This window comes from Phlebotomus argentipes, unplaced genomic scaffold, assembly GCF_947086385.1.
Source record: "Phlebotomus argentipes unplaced genomic scaffold, Phlebotomus argentipes genome assembly scaffold_18, whole genome shotgun sequence".
NCBI classification, from domain to species: Eukaryota; Metazoa; Arthropoda; class Insecta; order Diptera; family Psychodidae; genus Phlebotomus; species Phlebotomus argentipes.
Genome location: NW_026776177.1, coordinates 14,703,758 through 14,721,442, shown reverse-complemented (window position 1 = coordinate 14,721,442; position 17,685 = coordinate 14,703,758). Strand labels below are relative to the sequence as shown.

Genomic DNA, 17,685 nt, shown 5'->3' with positions numbered 1-17,685 from the left:
ATATAACAGTATAATATATTTTATTTTATATGTGTCTGTTTATATGACTATTCTGTTATTATAGGGTTCTTTCACAGTTTTACCCACATGATTATTTCCTTTAAGACCTTTGTTTGTAAAGAACAGTAATGTTTTTATATATTTTCGTCTCCTCACTGCATAATATTGATTTTGTATTACCATTATTTGTTTTACATTTACATATACATACATATATATGTATTTTAAAGTGATATATCCGGATATAAGCATATATTATGGACAATTATTCTTCTTAATGTACAGTTGATGTCCGTATTGAGAATTTTCAATTGATTTTCTTTTCATTTTGTGACTCAAGGAAGGAAGCTTCATATTTAGGGAGGGTGAATCTAATTTGCACCCTGTTTCATGGTTTTACAATTTTCTTACACTCTATATACTCTTCTCACCTTACCGTGTAGCCTTAATTCAACGAAATTGAAACATAATTACACCTATCACCAATTTCTACTTATCTGCCTAGATTTATTTCAACCTTGCTATTTTATATCAATTGATTCTTCCTCATGTTGTCAATATCAGTGTCTTGGAAAAATAGCAAGGTTATTTATTGTCTCGTCACTGCACGCTTTCATTGAAAATTACACACATTAGCCTACTGCTGAAAGTCTTAAGTGTTATTGGTAATGTGAAAACAAGATTTAAATTACAATTCAATCACCCGTTGAAATTTTTATGTTAATCACTGCAAGTACTGGACTGAAGTGAAATTATCGAGAAAAAAACATATATTAAGACTCAAAGTTTTATGTTTCATGCTCAAATAATGACGTTATAAGGGAATTTCGGTAAATAATTATGACTATGAATTTAAATCCTGTAATAGTTATTATTGTTTTTACATCTACTTATAAAATTTACATTCGTGTTTGGTTTTTAGGTGCCGCATTTGTAGTGGCATTTTCATAATTATAACTAGATTCTCTCCATCGCGATTTTTATTCATTTTATTATTGTCAACACAGCCTTTGAGAGTGAGAACACCTCAAATATTTATAACCTTACTCTTAGTTCATGATCTAAACTGCCTAATACCATCTTTCTTGCTTTCACTAACAATTGAGAACACATAATTTTATGTCATGCGAAATGATGAAGAATGGTGGCTTTTGAATGAAGTGTGCGTTTTTTCTTCAAAAAATTAAACCTAACACCACGCATTTGATTAGCTTTTCTATATATTACACTAAGCCCGACCATAACTAAATGTGGGAAGTGATGATTGGAGTGTATTTTACAAAATGAAGAGGTAAACTGAGAAATTGTATAGACAACTAATGACTATAATTTCTTTACACGGTTCAAAATTGACTCTTTAGTTGTTAAATTTACATTTTACATCCTATGAGAGTGCTTCAAGTAACAAATGCATCTTCTTAGCATTTCTTATATTTTGATTTCACCTTCCAGCTAACACTATGTCTCCATCTATTATTATGCTGTTAGTTTAGTCATTATTTTTAAATATGTTATCTGTAAATACGCATTAAATGTTAGGTTTATTTGTTTGCTATTTTAATTATTCTCATATAACATTTATTTTATACATTCTTGGAATTAGTGTACTACATGTTTTAATCTAAGCTTTTGTATATTCCTTTCATAAAACTTTATTCTATTTTTAAGTATGTACTATCTAAGTAGATAATTGCTTAAGCAGGGTGTGATTCCTTGTTATAATTCATTTTTTTTCTTTATTTCTTATCCATCAATTTTTTAACCGATAACACATGTTATAGTTCCTCTCAACCTACATACCTCTCATGTTCCTATGAATCTTAACTAGTATGATACAGAATATAACACATTTAAAATATTCATACATCATTTCTGTTTAATATCATTTTCTCTCTCTCTCTCTCTCTCTCTCTCTCTCTCTCTCGTGTGAATTGAGTCAAATACTGTCTCACAGCTATGAGATCACAAAAATCTAATATAATTAATTTCTTTATTTCTCTGGATTTTAACCCTATAATGTAAATATACTTCTCTCCACGATAAACTATAAATGAGGTAACATTGAGTAAAAGTGGGATCAACATGATAAACGCAAAGAGTGAGGTTAATGAGTAGATATGAATCGTGTAGTCAATGGTTCAATGTATTTATGATAACCTTCAATATGTCCTCTCGTCCACGCCGCCATGCAAATACGTGTCTCTCGGTTCTGGCTGGACGGGCTCTTCCGCAATTGTGCTGGGATAGGCGAAGGGATTGCCTGCCACATGTTCTACAGCACCATAGCTGACAGTTTTGGTTGTACTACTGATTTCCTGTGATGGGTCATTCTGCAAGATCACAAACCATTAATCATGCGGACGACAAAACTCGGCCTTCGCAACCTTACAAAGGTAGTCTCTTTGGTCAATCCGGCAGTCGTTGGGGTCCAGACTTTCTTCTCCTCAACCACAGGTTCGGCCCATGGTTGGAGTTCACCCGATGCAAAAATCCCATAAAACGTGATGCCAATGAGATGAACTGTGGCGGCTATTGTGAACACTGTGGACCAACACTCCTTCGGCTGCAACAGAGTGAAAGAATACAGAGCTGCAGGATTGAGTGGGTGATGCTGTATGAAAAATGAATCCCACCCATTTTAGGCGAAACGAAAAAGTTCATTTATTTCCAAATCCATGGTTACTCGTGCGTGCTGAAATATGACTGAGGCACTCCCGGAGAAATTGCCACCCTCCTGAATGAGGGTGTGAAATGTCAAGATTGATAGCCATGGCAAGTTAAAAGTGATGGCAAGCGTTTCAAAACTCCAAAATATATATAATTTTCCACTTTACTACGCAATTCCGGCGAATTTTCACAAACAATCCGAGTCAAGCGGCCGTTCCGGAGGGTTATTGTTACTTGAGTTGTGCTTTTTTATTATCTTGCTCTCACGCAGAGATCAATAGTGGCTGCGCACAGACTTGCTGCCAAGTTGCATTAATCATGCATTTTTAGATGTTGGCGGAGAAATATTACTTCATGTGTGACTTTGCGCAATGACTTAATTACAGATTAGATAATGTGATTGTAAAGCATTATACCCAGTCATCTTTGCAATGACCTGAATGAGTGTGAATAGAGGCCATCGTCGGCGAATTCATAAATTGTTAGGCAAACAAATGTTAAAATTTGAAGATACAAGCGTGAATGATTAAGCAAGTTTCATTGATTTGCTAATGTTTGTGTTGCAGTCTAAACATGTGAGTTCTTACCTTATCTCTCGTAATGTAGTCTATTGCTATGGGACATATCAGCCCTGCGATTGTCCCTATTCCATTCGACAGACCCATGAGGATACTAGCATACCTAGGCGCAATATCTAAGTGATTGACATTGTATCCCGATATGGCGAATCCACTGCATGCCACTCCGATGGTCAGGGCTGTTATTGCAGAAGTCTGCAAGAATAAGGGATGTTCTGCAGAAGGTTTACAGACAACACCATCATAATGGGACTTACTGCTGTTTTAGCGTGCGCTACAACGAGAAAGAAGACACCTTCCAGACCAAATCCTCCGCAATTGAAGAGCTTTCTCACATTCGTTGTCGTCATCGCTCCGGACTTCCTCAGTCTATCCGCCAGGATGCCGCCAAATGGCACTATGATAGTCATGATGAGATGGGGCAGTGCACCAACAATTCCTGCCTCCTCTATGCGAAAGTCAAATGAGTGCTTGAGGTAGGCGCTTTGATAGAGCACTAACAGATAGAAGTTCCACGACCGACAGAAGTTAGCCACGATTATCGCGTAGACCGGCATAGATCTCATGAACTCCATCCAAGGCGTCGAACTTATAGTGGGCATTGTGGAGCAAGGATTCGTCTCGCCTAGACTTTTCTCTATGAACTTCAATTCCTGAATTGTGATGGCAGGATGAACGCGGGGTTTCTCGAAGGCGAGCCAAAGCCAGAGTGTGTACCAGAACAGGCCCATGACGCCGTAGAAGTAGAAGGCTGCCTGCCAACTAATCCAGCCACTGAGAATTCCTGACATTGGCATGCCTATCACCACCCCAGCATAGGAACCACTGAAAGCCATGGTGGCCAGCCTAGATCTCTCTAAGGGTGGCGCCCAGAAGCGCCAGATGCCGTGACAAGCGGGATAAGTGACCCCTTCCACGAGGCCCTGCAGCATTCGGACGATGATGATGAAGCCGGGATGGAGCATTGTGGCGCCGGGAACGAGGAGGTTGAGGAAGCTGGAGCATGCGATGGCCGTGCCGAAGATCTTGTTGGCGGGAAACTTGGACGCCAGAAAGCCACCAGGCACTTGCGTTACGAGATAACCCCAGAAGAATGACGAGTCCACGGCACTCTCCACGCCGACGGTCCAATTGAAGACGGACACCTTGAAGAAGCCAAGCACCGAAAATATTGCAAATGAGGGAGGAAATTCATTTTCCCCGACGACACCCTCCGCAATGGGGAATCTTTCATATTTTCACGCTTCCACCGTGAAGAGTCGTTATTTGCGAAGGGCGACGCACAAAAGCATCTCCATTTCCCGTCAAACAAACCGGAAGTCATTCGAACGATGACTGAATCTCAATGGCGCGCCCCATCCACGCGTTATCCTCGTCAGACCATATTTTATTTGATTCCGGACAAAATGCAAGGAGCCAAACACAAAAGAGTGCGTATGATTATATTAAAATTCACCGAAGGGCTGTTCAATTGTTCTCATTCGCATCCATATTAGAGATATAGCACGATAAAAATCATCGATATAGTATACTTACATTGGCAGACTGAAAAGAGAGGAAGAAAAGTGATATTAATTAAAAGAGCAACATTTGCGTGGTGGGAGCTAAATCAGGAGCTCTCTTCGATAGATTGTGGCTCCGATTTCATTCTGATCCACCCCTTCCGAACCACCGCTGATGGTCCTTTGATGCGACACACCCCTAATTTGCATACAGAACTCTCAACATTGGAACATTTCTCGGTGTTGTTCTGATTCAATGACTCCCCCTAAATGAATTTCCACCCACTCGCAGGGCTTTTCAAGGAGGCAACCAAGCGAGTAAATGAGAAAAGGCAAGGAAATGAAATTTAGCAGAATTTCTACGTAGTGAAATCCCGAGAATAGCTTGACTTTAGAAGACTGTTGTATATTGTAGTGTGAGTAGATGAGTAAAAGCTGCAATGCATGAGCATTTTGCGCTTTTTTATAAGAATCTTTTAGTGGAGAGTCAAGAAAAATTCAAATCTTATGCTTTTATCAATAATGCTGCTTCCAATTCGATTGATTATAAAAGAAATAAAACAGGATTTCATGCTCAAAGTCTTGCTCAAAGTAGTCAAAGATCGCTCTTTTGAGCTTTGGCTGGTTGATTTAAGGCATGGAGAGTGACAAGAAATGATGAGAATAATCCTTAGTCCGGATGATTGAATGAAACATCCATAACTTTCTCCGAGTGCCTCTGTGTGCCGATTAGCTGACTGATTAGGGTGGGTAAGTCGCTTATCACAGTCTCGCAGGCCCGAGTGCAATGCTCACCTCAGACTTGAGCTTGGCCATGCCCATGTTGCAGCGCATCCCGAAGGAGATGATGAAGCCGAGGCAGGTCATCAGGGCGATGGTGTAGCGAACTGTGCTGAAGCAGGGACATTCGGCCTTCAAGTACTTGTCTATGTGTCGCAGCGGAGGACGCTCGTAGTCGTCATAGGACATTGGCGACTCTGGGCCCTCATCCGCGTAGCCGCCGCCGCCGATCGCTCCAGTCCCGTCGTCCATCTGCTCGTAGCCGTGCTTTGGCATCTCGAAGTTCTCATAACGAGTACTGCAATGGAGTATGATTGTCAGTGTGCCTCATAAATATTTATCCTATTTCACAAATTGGATCTCGACAAATTGCACAGCGATAAATTGTCTTGCTGTCGACACAATTTGAGGAGGCAATTCCGTGCGCTCCGGGAAAACATCTCGAGAGCATCTTGAAGGAAAGTTTGAAGACATTTTCACGAGGTTCTTCAATACTAATTAACTTGTTCCCCAGAAAATCTCACTTTGCAATGCAAGGACTGGAAAATTGAATGAAATTGCGGGATGTAATGAGAAATCCACTTAATGTCATAAACCATTCGTTCTTAGAGAATATTGCAGAGAATTTGAGGACAAAGGGGGAAATTCGGTATTTAAAATACACTAAATGCATTCATTCTTTCTATCATTCAATTGTGTGTCATTTCCGGTTGAAAGCCAGTTTTGCTTATCTCTTTAAAGGGTGACTTCGACTTTCCGTCACGGCTGTCGCATCGACAATTTTTTCCTCACTTTAATACACCGTCGCTCGATGGTTTCAGTGAATTAGTATGCTTTTAGTCAGCAATTTATCAATGGCTCTATATCTCCATAATGATGAGTTTCGAATCGCACCATAAAGCTGCATAGTCGCCCCCTTTCAACCACCCTCACTGTCTTCATCAATACCCACAGACGATATTATGAATTTTGCGTTCGGGAACTTCCCCCAATTTCATATTTTCCCGGGATATAATATTTCATGACAAGGGACACACTCTGAAAGCGGACAGTAATTTATTTAGCATGATCAGGCCTCAGTGTCGCATCACTACTGGAAGGAAAATTCATTTCCCTTTGAGGGAAACCCAACTGAGTTTTGTACAACTTTCCAATTATGATCCGATTAATGTTGATGACTCTGCTTTCGGGGTCTTTTTTTCCTGCACATTTGGTGGAGAGTGGAAAATGAGAGGAAAATATGTTGTGATGACGCTGAGGATTGAAAGTCACAGTGTTTAATTAAAGTTTCTGCAGGAAAAAAATATTGTCATGTTGAGTATTGCGGAGAGATTTGCGAAAGAGCGAATAGAAGAGAGACGCAGCAACCCTTGAGGATTTACAAAAGGAAATCTCCCCCTCAGGAATGAGAGGACTCAATCTAAATCGCAATATAATAGTGCGGGATCTCTGTGAAATCCCCACGATATTCATCTAAATTTCAATTCATGTGGATGAGATACACGATACATGTCTCTCTCGGGTTCTTTGAGCACACAACACCACCGGCCACCGCTTAAGCTGGAGGGGAAGACAGATAAATCCTGCGAAGAAGTGTTTATTTTTCACGGAACACCATCTCAAACCTTCGTCTATCGATAGGTAAATGGCAAGGGATCAGATTCTCAAGGGATTCTCGTGAATTCGAAACGTGATCCAATAATGAGGTCAATTTCAATTGAATTCACAATAAATTTTAATTTACTTGAAGAAAATACTCTGCAGATCTCACCTTCACGGCATTTGGTGATAGTCCTTGTGGAGGAACGTGCTATGTTTCGAGAGGAATCGGTGATAAGAGCAGAAGTTTGTGGGGAAAATAGAGGAAAAATCATCATTCATCCAGGAGCGCAGCTGATGTCAATTTATGAATTCGAATGAACCACCTGTCGCCGGCAAATCCACCCATCTGGCCATCAGGGAGTGGTTGGAGGAAATTGAGTTTGAAGGAGGAAATCAGGAGAGAAGCCAGTGGAAAAAAGAACTCAACAGGTTGGCTTGGAAGACTGGTGGAAATTCATACGTCCGCAGGGAGTTGTGAAACACATCAATTGATGTGGGAAACAAGTGCATAATTTATTTAACAAGGTGTTTGAGCCATATTTCTCCCCTCGAACTCAGACGCAGAACATCAGGGCTAAGCAAGTGAGGGTGAATCTCAACGTGAATAAGTGTGCATTTTAATAATTTACTTATTCCATTTTACGAATCACTTCTTCAGCATGGGAAAGAGAACTGTGGGAAAACTGATGCTAAACTTTTTCTTTTTTATAGATATGAAACTGGTTTAAAGAGGAAATGTGTGCCAGGCTGTGATGGTCATCATAATCATGATATTTTCCTGGGCATGACGGGAGGAAAAATCATCCCGAAATACATATAATCGTATCAGTTTCCGAGTGATTGAGTCCATAATGTGAAATTAACCACGCATCAATTCAGCATGTCGTATTGTGTTCGCCGTCAACTTCTCCCTTTCCCACTTTATTTTCCACAGTCATTCCCATCCATTCAGCATCGCATCGCTGGGGAAAAATACAGGAGATAAACTGGAAATCAATAAATCTGGAGCAAAGCAGAGAAATCATCACTTCGTATCCCTCTTTTGGCTGTGTGCAGCCCCCACAAACTGATGGAGTTTTGCTTAAAAATATTTGTTCGGTTTCCCTCCAACTCTTCAACAACCCACACTGGAGAGTGTTGAGTTTCAGGAGCGAAGGGAGTCTGAGACAATCTGTGGAATTGGCAGGATTCTCCTCTTGAGAACATTGTCCCCTCATCTGGAGGGTGACGAAGATGTTTGCGTGGTGAGATCTTAGCAGAATAATCTGCGAGACTGTGAACGATTCTCGAGGATTTAATGCTGAACATAATATACGGGATTAAGGGATAAAGTGGAAGACAATTTAAGTGAAATGTGACTAAGCAAGAGATTTGCTCGAGGAGGAAACATTTCGCGTTACAACTCACTCTATATTTTCAGCAAATTCAAATTCCACCGCATGTCGCCAGGGCATCTCTTAAAGTCCCTCTATTCTAACCAACAATATCACTGGGAAAAGTAGGGTTTCCGCTGAAAAACAACATTTTGTGATACAAAGGCAGTAAAAATCGTATCACATTATTTCCTCCCCGAAATTCCATCGAATTGAGGGGAGAGTCGAAGGGAGATTGTTGTGATTGCAGCCGTATCAGTTCTCGGGGGTGTGGGTGACACATTTGTTGAATTGCTTTCATCTTTCTTCAGCGAATGATGTGAAAAGAACCCCTTTTGTGCTCTCCTTTAAAATCTCACACCCTCGCAAGGGTACATTTGTCAAGACGCCGAGGAGCCGGCATGTCAATCAAAGAGAAAGAAGCCACATCAGTAGTAACATTTCTGCAGATACTTAGGCGGATTCCTATTTATTGGTCTATTGACAGCTATTTTCGCTACTTTATTTTCAAATCATGATGGATTTCATACTGCGAGCGGATGCAGAACAATTTTGACCATTTGAAAATACATCAGAAAAAAAATTATTATTCACAATAAAATTGTTATCAATGGAAATTCCACTGGGAAATTTGCCCAGCACCTGAAATCTCCACACAATCGTCATCCCTTCAACCCATTGAAAATATAATTTGCCGAGCAAGTGGATCTTATTTGGAAAGTAGGAATATGCGGATACAATTTTGATATGATTTATTTCGCTGATTGAATTTCCGCCTCAATTGCTTTCCATTTGTTTGATACCCAACAAAGCTCAGCAGGGCGAATGGGGTTGGAAGTCTGATGGAGTGAAGCAGGAAATAATCTTTAATAGGTTTCCTCATTCTGGAGTCGCTTCAACGTGGGCAATGAGAGAAGTTGTTAATTGAATAAAAACGATGATATTTTCCTGAGGGCTCATTTCGGTCCAGAATGGTCGCTTGGAAGTCATATAAATTCTCCTCTCATAAGCATTGGAAAAAAAATCTCTCCTCTACTCTGTAATCAACAATGACTGGGTGTGTCGAGATTTAATTGAATTTTCTAAGATTTCATCTAGATTAATTCAATTTCTCCTCGTCTGCCGACGGGTTTCGCCGCTGCAGAGTCTGAACGTCATTGAGATCCATTAGAATCAAAATTTTATTTGCATATAATAAAAGTGGAGTAAGTGAGTGGTTACATTGTTTCACCCGGAGCACTTGCAAACAGCAATCTCCAGTGGATTTGCCACCGTTCTGAGGCACCCTCTGTTTGTATTTAAATGTAATATAGAATCGAGATCAAGAGATAAATACACATTCTGACGGGATAGCATGTTTACCTTTTTACCCCCATATAAAACATGTAATTAAACGGTCGCCTCTTTCCATGTCAATGCCTGATGGCTAGAGGAAAAGCAATTTCGTCAAATTAATTTTATATCTTCCCTCATCCATTTTTTTTCATGTCAGAATTGCAATATTTCTCCACTCGAGCTGGACAGTGAGCTCACCTTTGAATACGCCTTCCTTAAAGAATCCCCTCAAGACGGCGCCTCATCGCCACCCCACCGGTTATTGTGTAAAATGCTCTGTCTGTCTCTTAATGTACTCCTTGTACACAATTTAGGGGTTGATTATTAGCGACGTGTTGTGGATTTAATGGACGACGACAAAAGCGTGACGTTGTATAATATTCCGGTGGAAGGGTGCGAAGAGACATTTCATTCAGCAAATTTGTTGGATATGGATGGAAAATCATCAGTCAGGGGTTCAAATGGAGGGGTTGGGGTGGGTTTTCATAATCAGAAGGGTTGACAATATCACGTTCCATAAACGCCTGTGTCTCAATCGCACACACTCACGATGGCTCCATAGTGATTTGAGTAATGATATTGTTTTATATTTACCACACAAATTACTTTAATGATAGCATTCATGCGAACACATGATACTCTCTCTCTGTCTGATATGGGACACCGTGAGAAACTTCCGGAAGGGTTTGAACGTCAAACCTACAAGATATCTGGCATTCTTTGAGGCATTCCAAGGTGGCATCCAACAAATAATTGGAGTTCTATGAAGAATTCTCATACTCAGATTTCTTCGCAATTCTTATGAATTTATGAACCCTCTCTCGCAACGACAGCGTCTCCTCGTCTCCTTTTCTCTTGGCTTCATTCATTTCAATTACGACCAAAGAAGTTCATTGCAAAATTCTCTTTTCCCTAACTCAATTTCCCACCCAAAAGATACTCAAAGTGAATTGTGAGGAATTGAATTTACTTAATCGTGACCCATTATCAGGCTGCTGATTACATTGCGATGATGGTAGAGTTCAATTGAATCGCAAGAAAAAAAAAGTATAAATAACTTCTCGCTATCACGCGCCGCAGCATTAAACATTGGGAGAATTTAAAATTGCTTTCCTCTCCGCACAGAATTTCACCACTGACGATGATGGATGCTCGGAGGGTGAGATTAAGGGTTTTGATGAGTTTGTTTGCTCTCTGGTGATATTGGATGATACTCTTAGCCGGTAGCTATTGATCTAAACTCGCCCAATATCGCCCTCGTTTTTCTGCATGGAAACTTTGATGCACACGTGAATTGGCGAGGAAGGGGCGAGCATTGCTATGCATCATATTGCTGTGATCAAATATTTGTTCGACTTGTCGTTCTGGCATTTATTGCGGAAGTTCATCTCGCCTCAATCCATCGTGAAATCTCTTAGTGAAATTTCTCTTTTCACCAGACAGATGAATTTCCATATCGAGACAATGCAAGACCGTCGCTCGTGAAGACATTATATTGTGCCATTAATTCATAAATTATTGATTTCCTCGATGCTCACGATTCCGTCCATTTATCGCCCAGACATTACAATACCCCAAATCGAGGGTGGAACAGTTGGAGCGGGAAAATCACGTCGAAATGCGACGGAGATTGAATGTATGAAGTATATTTTCTTTATTATCTCAGAGCAAATAAGAAAACATATTGGAGCTCGGAAAAAACGTGACAATTCGGTTATTTTGGATATTTGCGTACAGCATGGAAAGATCTTAAAGAGCTCTGCTCTGACTCAGTGTGATGACAAATAAGAATTCGAATGTGTAATAAAATTCCTCTTATTTTTGCTCGTTGCATCACTTAATTGATTTTTTGCAGTAATGAATTCAATAAACAGCTTTAAGGAGAATATATTTTTGACTGAAAATCTCTCATTTTATTCATATGTAAGCTCGTGTGAATTGAAGAGGATTTTCCGGATTTGCCAATTCTTTTCTATTTTCTCCCCTTGTGTGTGTGTGAGGATTCACAAATCCATTTAGATAGTATCATTGCTCTTTCAATCTTCTTTCTATTTCCTGAAGGTTCTTCGGTCATCCTATTATACGAAAGGTGGAAGGAATTCCTGAAATTATCTCTCACACTCTCATCAACATCGTTAATGCATTTGTGAATAATCTGTATTGCCATGAGAGAAAGTCTGCGAATAATTTAATTCCGATCCCATAATTCTCGAGGATGATTTATGACTTGTGTCATTAGTAACTTTGCTAATCAATGTCATTATCGCCCTGTTTCACGCATCTGATGACACACTTTCCGCCTTTTCTGCAGTTCAGCGGCAGAGTCGCGCTGTCTACTGAATTTCCCCTTCCTTGGGAGACCACGAGGTATTAATATATGGTGTTTTGTCGCCTCTTTTGAGCGGAAAAGCCAGCATAAAGCTGATGTTGCGGGATGTAAGAAAGCCAGTGGAGTGGAAAGTCGGTGATGTCTCCATTGAATACGCTTTCACATTCCGCATCCTCGAGGGAAATCATGGGAATCCCACTCAGAGTGATGAACGCTTAAAAAATGGCACCATATCCGTCGAAACGGCAGGGAAATCTCGGTACTTTGCAGACGATGAGAGGACAATATCCCCTAAATGACCATTCACTCAAGGCGACGCATCAGATTCATCAATTCCCATTTGCGCTGTCTTTGAAGCTCTGCCGTGGAGACTTATAAGGATACTTTAAGCGACACGAGATTCCCATCTTTGAGTTAATTTTTCACAGAAAAGCTTCACCATACTGAGGAAAATAGTTATTACCGTCGCCTCGTGCCATTTGATACATATACGATTCGCTACACATTTTACACGCTTGAGGCTGAGTTGTAAACCGAGTTGCGGGGAATTCTGTCATCCCCATTGTCTACCCAAACCCTGCAGCGCGCCATTGAAGCATTTTAATCACATTAATGGCTTGCTGACAATGCCCGCGGGGTGGGAGAGGCCCCCTGGAGCGAAGACAGCCCTTTAGAGTGGAAATGTATCGGAGTTTTCTTTTATGGCCAAACTTTGCGTCTCTATATCAACTTGATTTAATTACACCATCGAATTTCAGGCTCAAAAAATTCTTGCTCTCTACAGTTTTTAAAAAATTCTCATTTGAGTCATGGAGAGATATTTCAGTGCTACACAATCGGATTATTCACTCATCATTTGCCTCAGATTTACTCCCTGTCAACAAATATGAAACCCCCTCTGGGATGTTGTGTTGTCATCACGAGGAAAAGAATGTATATTCAGCAAATACGCGCATTTAGTGGGAGTTTCTGACGTTGTGTCAGTTTAAATTTCATTTCCTCAGTCTTTTTTAACTGGTAATGATGTGAAAATCCGGTGGAAATTCTTAATGGACCGTAAGGAAGTGTCTTGCTAGAGGAAGTGTAAGGAAAAGAACATTCAAATTTTCAAAACTCTCTGGAAAATCACCACATAATATCTATTTTGAGCTACTCCAGTTGCAAAACCTCCCCTTAGACTTCATTTCAGCCCAACAAGGAGGATGAGATGCATTATGAAGTCGACTCAATAGAAAATAGCTTTTCATATTTCCCATCTCCCATTGTATCCTGCCTCGGGATTGAGAATCTGAGTGTGTCTCGTATTAGCCGTGTGAGAACCCTTGAAAAGAAGGGGAATTTCAGCAACTTTTTCCTGTATATCGACATCAGCTTAGTTGCCATAGTGCTTCCCATCTTCACAAGCGCTTCACAAAAATCTCGAAATTTATATCACAACATGTGATTCCTTATTAGTAAATCCTCAACCTTTCCTCAACTCCCGGCAAAAAGGTGAAGACGAGCATTTAGCAGTTTTCTTGATAATGGGGTGAAGATATAACGTGAATTCTCCCCTCTTTATGTCCATCACACTTCCACCAGTCTAATGAATTTTATCTACTGAAACATCTAAAATGCATAAACCAACCCCTTCTCATTTGCAAGGATTATAAGCACAACAGCGAATCTTCACCCTTGCCGGGATTCCATCTAATCTCGATAATTGATAACATTAATTAGCATACGCAAATGAAGTTTTTCCGGGCTCTCTTGCTAAATTGACTTCAAACTCTCACTGACAATTGCATCATCTTCACCCCTCAACTAATGACAAAGTTCCTAATTTAATTGCTGATAAAAGCTGCAGATGGGATTTTAAGGTACGAAAGTTAAACAATTGATTTGGCAGGGAAAAATGAAATATATCGATTTTCCTCAAGTGGAAGAATCTTCCGCCATCAGACATTCTTTGACTATCGACTAATTGTGATAAATGGCACTCACGTAGACATAATTTGTTGAGTGTATTACAGGTCATTCGCCGCAAAAGTGTTTCATCGTGAAGGGTCTTTTTGGCAAACAAGTGTCTCTTCACTCCTAAAGACAATGATTTTTCATTAAACTGCTGAAGATGATTTTTTTCAATAGGAAAGAAAATTCTGCATACAAATCACGTTTGAGAACTTCACAATCTGCAAATTTTTCTTTGCCTCTCAAAGAAAAGAGGCACATGAAAAGAATTGATTCAGTGATATTCAACTGGTTTTGTGGTTTCTAATTTTCAGAAAGGGGCGAGTTTAAAAAGGAGAAATGAGATTACAATCAAGGCGAGATTCTTCAGAAGACTTTGATATTGGAGTATCAGATAAATACTGTAGAAAATCTCGAGTCTTCACAATTTCATTATTTGTAATGCCATCCTATAAAAAAAAGGATCTTGTCAATTTTCTGAATTGCTAATCTTGTTATTGAATATCATCGCGAGATGACGATTTTATTTCAAAATTCTCCCCGTAATTTTATTTTCTAGGGGAGCAATTCAAAGGGTTCTTCTTTAAGCATTCTTATCATTAGTCTAGAGGAAAATATTGACGACAATTACACCGGCTCTGTGTCTTCACGGTGAGTATTCGAGGTCAGAGTTCATGAAAATATGCGGTCGCATCGTCAAGACATTATCGTGGCGCGTTCCAGAGACGTGCTCAGAATCCCGATGGCATCCCGACTTCTCTGTTGCTCGAGTCTTCGTCAGGAACTCATTTAGCCACTCTTCCTCGTGTACGAATTTTTATTCATGCACTTCACACACACGCATCGCGGGTTTAAGTGCCATGGAAATGCGAAGGCAGAGGAGAAACCGCAGAGATGCGTCCCAACAGAGAGGGAGAAATCGATTTGCCTCTATTGTACGGTGCCTTTTGATGAGAAAATTGATCTGCCAACGAGCCACTCATTGAGACTCGATATGAAGAAGTGGCGGCACATCATGAATAAAATTCCTGTATTTAGTCCACATGATGGGGCACTTTTCGAGCTGTGCCACTGCCAGGGTGGCGAATCTGGGCCGAAGTGGCTTTAAAGACATCGCGAGAGGCATTCTGGAGAAAAATAGGCCAAGGGGACAAGAGCAGAGTAGTTGGATTGACTTTCATGCCGATTGAGTGTTTGTGCGACTGAGAGAGGGACCATCTATCATCTCGGCTGGCGCCACGATATCTCCATTTAGACAAGGGGTAGCAACCCTCCACGAAATCACTAAAGCAGCCGCCAGACAAACTGACTAGACGTGTGCGTCTCGCTGGCGTCAAATTGCCATCGGAGTTGAGGAAGAAAAAAGCCAGTGACTTCCTCGTGGCCGCACTAATGCGGACATTTCGCCACAATTTTATTACAACTTCTCTCGCTCAAGTGCCAGATTTTGTGGCATGTTTCTTGCCGTATTTTGCAGCTAGTTTAAAACATCGCTCGTTGGGAACCCTTTTTGTGGCAAATGCACAAGCATCAGCTAGAATAATGAATACATTATGTTTTGCTGATTCTGGAGAATAATTGTTTCATCCATTTGCCACCCCCTAACAGCCGAGGGAGGGACAAATTATTCAGCACAGGAGAACCATTTAAATGGATTGAATACCCGGGATTCAGCGCTAATACCGTCTAATGGAAAATGATCGGCGAAGGGAGAGAGAAAATGCAAAGTGTTGAATTGGCAAAAATGCCATTTGAATTTGCTCATGCTGTGACAATATATTTAGAATGTGGCTTCGGAAGAGCACTTGCAGGAGCGCAAGTGGTGTGATTTTTAATTTCCAAGAGTGCGTCCAAGAGTCCAATCAGTCTGAGTGCATTGCTGGACAAGGGAAAGTGTTTAAATCTTAAGGGTGTGCTAAAGATTCACCAGTCAATTTACTGCTCATTGTGAGCATGGAAGAGGTCCATTAATTGAATCCTGTGATTCTCCTGAATCCGCTTAATGGCTGTCAGAGCCCGTAAAAAATCTCGTTATCTTTTCATCGCTCAATGTGGGAAATGGTCTGAGGACATTCTTCATATGTGTAGACATCAATTTGGCTCGTAATTTATCAATAAACAGCCACAAAGATTGCTCACCATCGAGTCCCTCAGGAGTTCTCATGTTCGTCCCACCCTTGATGAGATCACAGAGTCAATTGACATATAAATGTCGGAAAAGTGGAGGTGAGAGCGCAGGAATGCCTACGTGAGGGAATGAGGGTTGTAACCACTATTCGAAGGAGTGTGCAAATATTGCGTCGGAAGCACACTTAACGTGAACGCCGCTGGATCTAATTTGATCCCCAGGGAGCAATTTATGGGTATATTTCCCGCCGTGAAGAGGGACTTTTTCTCCGCATCTCTCAAATGGAAATTTCTATGTATGTCGACGAGGTATTTTGTTGGTAAACTGCAAAACGCAAATCTTCCAATTCTCCCTCTGAAATCCTCTTTGAGGGTGTACTTAAAATGTGCACCGACAAATTCGCCTGATACGGAATTATTTTGCAGAAACCCATCATCAAATGCGGATTATGCGAATTTATGTCCTTTGAAGCCTGTTATCGCTTAAGAGCAGATCTCCAGGCTGAACCAAATGCATGGGCTGTTAATTGGGGACTTACCCGCCAAAAACTCCGCTGGCACGATCCTTCAAATTCGAAAATCCCTGCATCTTCGGTGTGGTTACTCCAACTGGTGATGTTTATTGGGAGGGCCGGATATGAGTGTTGGCTTCGCGATGGCTCTTGTGATGAACAGTCAAGTCTTATTTATCCATTTTCAGTGTGCGAATTTTACGTCTAGTGAGAAGAGTAATAAAAAAAAAGAAAAATTAATTTTTAAAAATTATTTATATGTATCTTTTCTACTGAATTAAAATCATAAAAGCCAAATAAAATGATCTTTTGCCTAATATTTTCCTAATTTTATTGTATTGTAGATAAATCTGTTTGATCTTCCACTCATTCTTACGTGCATGGATCGATGAAGTAAATCCTGCAGCTCACTGTCAATTAACCATCAATTTCTCTAGACGGCACATTGGCTGGATGCTAAGTCGATCTAAGAGTGGAGAAGAATGATCGAAATGGAAAACCTAGGAAACTAAGGAACACTTCACTGGGTGCAACGGTCTGTCAGAAATGCTCGTGAGTAAAAGTAAAAAAAAGGGAGTGAGACTAATAAAATTATCCTAAATTTACAATAACAATAAGCACTGAACTGAGTAACACCACACACTAGACAGGCAGACAGAGGTTCCTGGCTCCAAGCTGTGCTCTGTCTGTGCCCAGGAATTGGAGCACCGTTCGTCACAGTTAGCAGTTGACTGGGATCTGCTGGCAGTGCCTCTCTTTTCCACCGACCTCGAGCCGCTCTCGCCCACGTAGTTGTCGCCATCGTCTGTCACTTTCCCTCCGCCGCGGCGCCGACGCACTCGGCGTCGCCCCCGCGACCTGGACAGAGGCTGGCCCGTCCTCCAATGGCGTCCGAGGGCGGAGCCAGCGCGGGCGGCGGAAGTGTGCTCC

The 17,685-nt window shown here is 40.9% G+C and overlaps 1 protein-coding gene across 1 annotated transcript; it reads right to left on the bottom strand.

The window, feature by feature from the left end:
- Positions 1–3: 3 nt before the first annotated feature.
- Positions 4–17,479, bottom strand: LOC132259781 (vesicular glutamate transporter 1). Its single transcript, XM_059757540.1, has 7 exons — positions 17,132–17,479; positions 16,783–16,959; positions 5,543–5,825; positions 3,503–4,390; positions 3,255–3,440; positions 2,390–2,563; positions 4–2,330 (listed from the first exon to the last, which is right to left on the bottom strand). Exons 2-7 carry the CDS (start codon positions 16,830–16,832, stop codon positions 2,160–2,162), a joined length of 1,752 nt encoding a protein of 583 aa, XP_059613523.1. The 5' UTR covers positions 16,833–16,959; positions 17,132–17,479; the 3' UTR covers positions 4–2,159.
- Between the last annotated feature and the right edge of the window lie 206 nt (positions 17,480–17,685).

Bases quoted from the DNA above. Each gene is read 5' to 3' on its own strand.
- LOC132259781 (XM_059757540.1), bottom strand. From the start codon at position 16,832: ATGCAGGGATTTTCGAATTTGAAGGATCGTGCCAGCGGAGTTTTTGGC. The intron at 5,826-16,782 runs GTAAGTCCCCAA...ACTCCATTGCAG, and splicing joins GCCAGCGGAGTTTTTGGCGG to TACTCGTTATGAGAACTTCG. The intron at 2,564-3,254 runs GTAAGAACTCAC...ACTCTGTTGCAG, and splicing joins ACTACATTACGAGAGATAAG to CCGAAGGAGTGTTGGTCCAC.